The sequence below is a fragment of the Chinchilla lanigera genome, unplaced genomic scaffold (genome assembly GCF_000276665.1).
Source record: "Chinchilla lanigera isolate Chin_1 unplaced genomic scaffold, ChiLan1.0 scaffold00035, whole genome shotgun sequence".
Classification (NCBI taxonomy): domain Eukaryota; kingdom Metazoa; phylum Chordata; class Mammalia; order Rodentia; family Chinchillidae; genus Chinchilla; species Chinchilla lanigera.
The window spans coordinates 20,639,547-20,645,368 of NW_004955436.1; the positions used below are offsets into that span (position 1 = coordinate 20,639,547).

General features: G+C 46.6%; 1 protein-coding gene across 1 annotated transcript in view; it reads right to left on the reverse strand.

Moving 5' to 3' along the window:
* Abracl (ABRA C-terminal like) overlaps positions 1–5,822 on the reverse strand; it is an 11,482-nt gene that overhangs the window by 5,419 nt on the left and 241 nt on the right. Inside the window, exon 2 of the mRNA XM_005389264.2 lies at positions 1,154–1,220. Coding sequence (XP_005389321.1) covers positions 1,154–1,214 — 61 coding nt within the window. The 5' untranslated portion in view covers positions 1,215–1,220. The remainder of the gene's footprint in view (positions 1–1,153; positions 1,221–5,822) is intronic.

Consider the following 5,822-nt stretch of genomic DNA (forward strand, 5'->3'; position numbering starts at 1 on the left):
TTGCGCTTGCCAGGCAGGCGCTTTTGCCGCTGAGCTAAATCCCCAGCCCCTAGTTTGTGGCAATTTATTACAGCAGGAATAGAAGAACTAATATAGAAATCAATGGTTTTTTGAACTTTCAGAGTGTGTCGGTATTGCAAAAGATTTGTGATTGATCAACAAATAGCTATAAGCAACATCAAGCTAGAGTGACAAAACAACTGCTGTGAGGTACTTCTTAGAGCTACTTTTCACTTACATGAAGTAATTTTAAAACTCTGAATTCCATTATCCAAGTTGTGGCTGAATGTATCTACTGTTATTATTTTCAAAATGCTCCCCAAATTCTTGCTTATATTGTCTAAGATGTGTCAGATACCTAACACTAAAATAGTAACTCCCATTACAATATAAGAAAAAGAGACTAATAGTATCAAATTTATATGTCACTGTCTTCACAAGAGCTGCACTGTTGTTGAAGAAAAAAATGACATAAAAAAACACCTAAAAGATGGTACATTTTAGTTATATATTCATAATTGTACAAAAGCCAAGAATTCAGACAAAAATAAAGACAATTTAGAATAATTTCAATCTAAGACCCTACTCACTTCAAAGTTTGCAAAATGGTCCCAGGATAAAAGCAGAAAACCCTAATTTTAATAGGGTGACAAATAAAAATTTCAACATGATTAAATTATCAGATTTTATTGCAACCAGATGAGAGAAGCTCCACGATTTCCTTTCCATTTGAAAGATAATGAAACATCTCAACTGTTTTTTGCCTGAGCAATCAGAGGTCCCCACCCAGTCCTATGTCTCCAGGTGTCCTTAGGGTTGTAGGCAGAGTTGCCACTGTGTCCTAAAGCCGTAGGCCTCCCCGCAATGCTGGTTCTGCCTAAGAGGTAAACTTAGAAAAAATACTCTATCGAAGACAGGTGCAGTGGTGTGTGCCTATAATCTCAGTTACCCAGATGCTGAGGAAGGAGGATGGCAAGTTTGAAGCCAGACAGACTCTGTCTCAAAACGAAATTTTTAAAAGGGTAGGGGTGGGGTCATTGGTAGAGCACTCACCTAGCATTGTCAGACCCTGGATTCAACCTCAGCATGAGAAAGAAAGAAAGAGCCAGGTGTGGTGGCACGTGTTTGTAATCCCAGCACTCAGAATACTTACTTTTTGAACCTAAACGATGAATTTCCTCCACTAAGAGGTTAACTTCATGATCCACATTCATTATCACCTGAAAGAGAAAAAGGAAATCTCTGTGATTGCCGTGTCTATATTTCATCTAGCACATATGAATCTAAGGGTTATTTTCTTTTTTCTTCATATAGTGTTCGTCACGACTGCTTATGACTCTTTTTTTTTTTTTTTTTTTTTTTTTTTGGTTTTTCTCCGGTACCGGGAACCAAACTCACGACCTTGCACTTGCCAGGCAGGCGCTTTGCCACTGAGCTAAATCCCCAGCCCACGACTGCTTATGATTTCCTCTTCCTGCAAACACCTTGGTGATGTGGAGGGCACTACAGTGCCCCCTTGTTCCCTCTCTACCTCCCCTACTCCTGCTCTCCACATCCACTTGGAAGAAGGCAGCATTTGTCTTTGACCCCGATGCCGTTTACATGGGTCTTCTTCACAGGGTCCTCATAGGCACCAAAATCACAAAAGGTCCATGGCACAAGATCCACACTCGAGAGCAGAGAAAGGCCTAGAAGCAACAACAATGTGACAGACACTCTCAGAATGGGGGTCCAAGGCAATGTGGGGGCCACAGAGGGCTCAGTAGAGGTCACATGGGCGGGGTGGGCCATGCAGGCAAATGTGAAAGGGTGTTCCATGCAGGGAAAGAGCATAGTAAAATTATAGTAGCTAAGGAGAAAAAGCCTAACTCCCTTGAGGCAGCTCTGAATAAGGAGCTGGGGACCCCAAGATGAAGTGACATACTCTCTGCCCTTTAGGAGCCTGCAGTCCAGTGGGGGAAGAAGGTTGATGGGGGAGCGATTTTAATATCCTCAGGTCATAGTGATCACTTCCGGGTCACATGCAGGAGCCAGTAAACCTGAGTGCAGTAAACTGTAGTGAAAGTTAAGGAGCCCAGGATGTGAGAGGAGCTGAGGTTTATCTTGCTTGCTAGGTCCCCCACCGGCTGTGTTCTGTGTACAGCTGCAGCCTTCTCCACTCTACCCCTCGGACTCTAGGCTGCAGCTACACAGGACATCTTTGCGTTCCTCAAATGCGCCCTCTCATCTCCAGTCTTCACCCACGTGTTTCTTCGGCACAAATTGGTTATTCTTCATTCTCAAGGGTAGCTCACACATCGAGCCCCAGCATGGATTAACTTCCTCCCGGAAGCCCTCTCTGAAGCCTTGCACTGGGACAGCTCCCTACTCTATGTTCCCTCAGCACTGTGAGCACCTTCACTGTGCTCTGTTGGAATTACCCACACTAAAAAGTAAGCACTCCTCTGCGGGGAGCTCCATGCGATCACATCTGGCACCAAGAGTAGAGATTAAAGCAAATCCTGGTTCACAAGCTGTCAATCAAAAGGAAGAGAGAGGATGGAGTTGCACCTGCAGGAGCATCAAAGAGTAAGTTCAGCTGGACAGAATATGTATCAGTTCGGTCTGTTCTTCTCTCTTTTCCTTTCTTTAAGACAGAATCTTGCTAAATTGACGCAATCCTCCTGTATCGGCCTCCAGTGCAGCTGGGATTATAGGCATGTGCCATCACACCCAGGAGTCTGTTTTCAAATTATACATTCTCCAAACTGAATAAAGAACTAAAAAAAGCAGAGCCATAAGTATGGTTTCCTTTAAGGTGACAATTTGGAAGAAACAACTTTGTCCAGATGGATTATAACCAATTCCTGGTAGCTTTTAAAAACAAGAGTGACATCTATGACTGTTCTACCACCTGTTTAAATGATACTGACTGGGGCACCAGATTTTTCTCTCCACTAATAATTAAAAGTGCTACTACCATCTGCTATGCTATCTGTGTGAGTATAATTTAAAGAATTTGTATTGCAATAAAATGTAAAATCTTCAATTAAATACATCTACATAAAACACCAAAAATCATGTGTGTTCAATATACTGGGGGCTTTATGTTACTAAAATCGAACCTATAACAGCATATGTAATTTAAGATATAGTTTTTAAAATTGATATTAAGAACCTGAAATATACCCAGAGAACACAGCCACCCTGCTGAAGGCCTGAACAGCATTTCTTGAGAAAACATAATGGTAGAGAAATTTCTGTTCACAACAGAGTGTACACGGCTGTTGTTTTTACCTGCTCAGCACCCACTCCCCATTCTAGCAGGAACAATCTAATTTTTATTTGGCCAGAGCAATGACCTTCCTTATTCTAAACCCAAGCACCTTGGTCAAACCCTCACTTAGGCTCCAGTAATGAGTCAGGGCCAGAATGACTGGCCTGAGGCATTAGGTAGGGGATCCCATCTAGAATAAACAAACTCAGCCCCAACATTTTGCTAGAACTTCTAGTAAAACTGAAATTGTTTTTCCACGGGGTTCTAAGATGTAAATTTACAGCCCTGATGTAAATGGCCACGATGTGAGAAAAGCCCACCAGGAGTAAAGCTAACAACAAAAATCTAACTTCCTAATAAAGACTGAGCCTGTGTGGACCCCAGACTTTCCAGCTAGATGAACCAATGATACCTTTATGGGGGGGTATTTTGGGCATAGATTCATTTGTATTTCTGTCACTTGCACCCTAAAGGATCTTGAGCCATAAATTTGGCTTAGAGAAGATTTGCTGCTATTTTTTTAAAACTAAGGTTCTTTTTAGGTACTTATGTGGATAATCTTACTTTGAATGCACTACTGGGCAGGAGGGACAGATGAAAGAAGACTTGGAGTTGCGCCTGACGGCACATGCCTGTCATCCCAGCTCCTTGGCTGAGCCATGAGGTTCGCAAGTATAAAGTTACCTTAGGCAACTTATTAAGACCCTACCTTTAAAAAAGGAGTAGGGGGCACCGAGGACGTAGCTCGGCACTCTCTGGGTTCAATCTTCAGTACAAAAAAGTAAGAAAAGATAGGACTGGTGAATAAAAACTTCTCTAACCAAAACTGCTTAACGACTATAGTGTGAACCATAGAAGCATTAATGCAGACGTAGTTAAGTACCCGAGGGATAATGAAGAAATTATCCTGCACCGGACAGAAGGCAAAATTCAGGATCTCTCCGATTCTCAGATTTTGATTTCCCCACCCAGAAAATTTACCTTTTCACCACTCCCCAGCTCCTCCCACCCACCCCCAGCAACACACTTCAGCCCTAGGAGCATGCAAGAGCGAATCCCTCTAGTATGCGCTCCACGAACACCTCCATTATATAAAGGACACATATGCTCATCCAGTTTGAAGAAGGGAAGGCAACCAGCATTTCTTTTATAATTGGGTTCCTTATCTAGGTTAATCTGTGTAGTAATGGAACTGGTTCAGTAGGGTTAACGCCCCCAAATTAAATGCTGTTTCTAACACATCATTCTAGCTCTTCCTTTCCCTCTCCTGCACTTAATAGTGTATTTGTATAACAGAGCGCTTGCTGAGTACTCACTAAGGCAGATCACTTACAAAGCAAGAAAAGCTACGCAGACCCCTATAAGTAGGAAAGTAACAGGCTCAGATCCTACCGCTGGCATTGCATAATTTGGCATGTTTATTCATTTATCCCATTATTGCAGGGGGCGCAAAGAAAAATGTTCCTTGTTACACGATCCTTGGAAGGCCCATGACATTTTACAGCGACAGAAGATGAACAATGAGAGGGCCTAAGCACAGCGAGTGTGGGGGTAGAGAGCGCTGTCAGGGAGAGGCTGGCCAAGAAGAAAGGACGAGTAGCTAAAAGGAAGGTGACAGCAGATGTTAGTCTGGCCTCGTGTCACAGAATTTATTAGGTTTTGTGCGTGGGACTCACAAAGAAAGCAGAATGCAGGCGGGCTACAGCATGTGCCCCAGGGCCCCAACAATACGCGCTTAGGAATGTAGGAACCCTCTTGTTATATTTGTGTGGTTCTTTTCTTTTAAGTTTGGAGGCAATGCCTGGGGATTTTCTACCCCAACCGAGTGTGTGTGTGTGTGTGTGTGCGGTGGTGGTGGTGGTGGTGTCCCTGGGAATCAAAAGCCAACTTTACACCCCGGGGCAGGGTACCTTCCCAGGCCCCCTCTTCATCCCTCCCTGCGACCACGGACAGCTGGCGCGGGTCGAAGGACGACTGGGTTCCTTCCTTCCTCCCTCGCCCGGGCGCGCACGCTCCTTATTTGGTAATCGCTCCACCAAGTTCGGGATCCTGCCAAGTGAGGGTCCCCACGCCTCTCCCCTACAGGCCCGTCACACGATCGATCGTCACTGGTGCCACTGCAAAGTTGAGGGGCGTCCGGCTCGGCCGCGTTCCGGAGCAGCGCCGCGCGCTCGCCGCAGGGCTGCCTCCCGGAAGCCTTTGTCTCGGGGACTCGGCGGCCAACGCCGACGCCTGCGCGCCCCCACGGGCGGGAGCTACGTGCGAGCCCGGGGAGAGGGTGCCGGCGGGGCTCCGGAGCCGCCCCCACCTCCAGCACTGCCGAAGGCACTTTCCTGCGGCCACCACGTTTCTCCCGCGGCCGCTCCCTCGCCCCCAGCCCCGCCCCGCCCGGCTCTGCAGATCTGAGCCCCGGCGAGCGTCAAAGGCAAAACCCACACCTCGCCCCGCGGTGGAATCGATCGTTGCCCCCGCGCTCGCTTCCCCGTCCGCCCCCGGCCGGCAAACCGCCGCGCGAGCCGAGCGCGGAAGTCCGCGGGAGAGGCGGGGTGGCAGGGGCGCGGCCCCG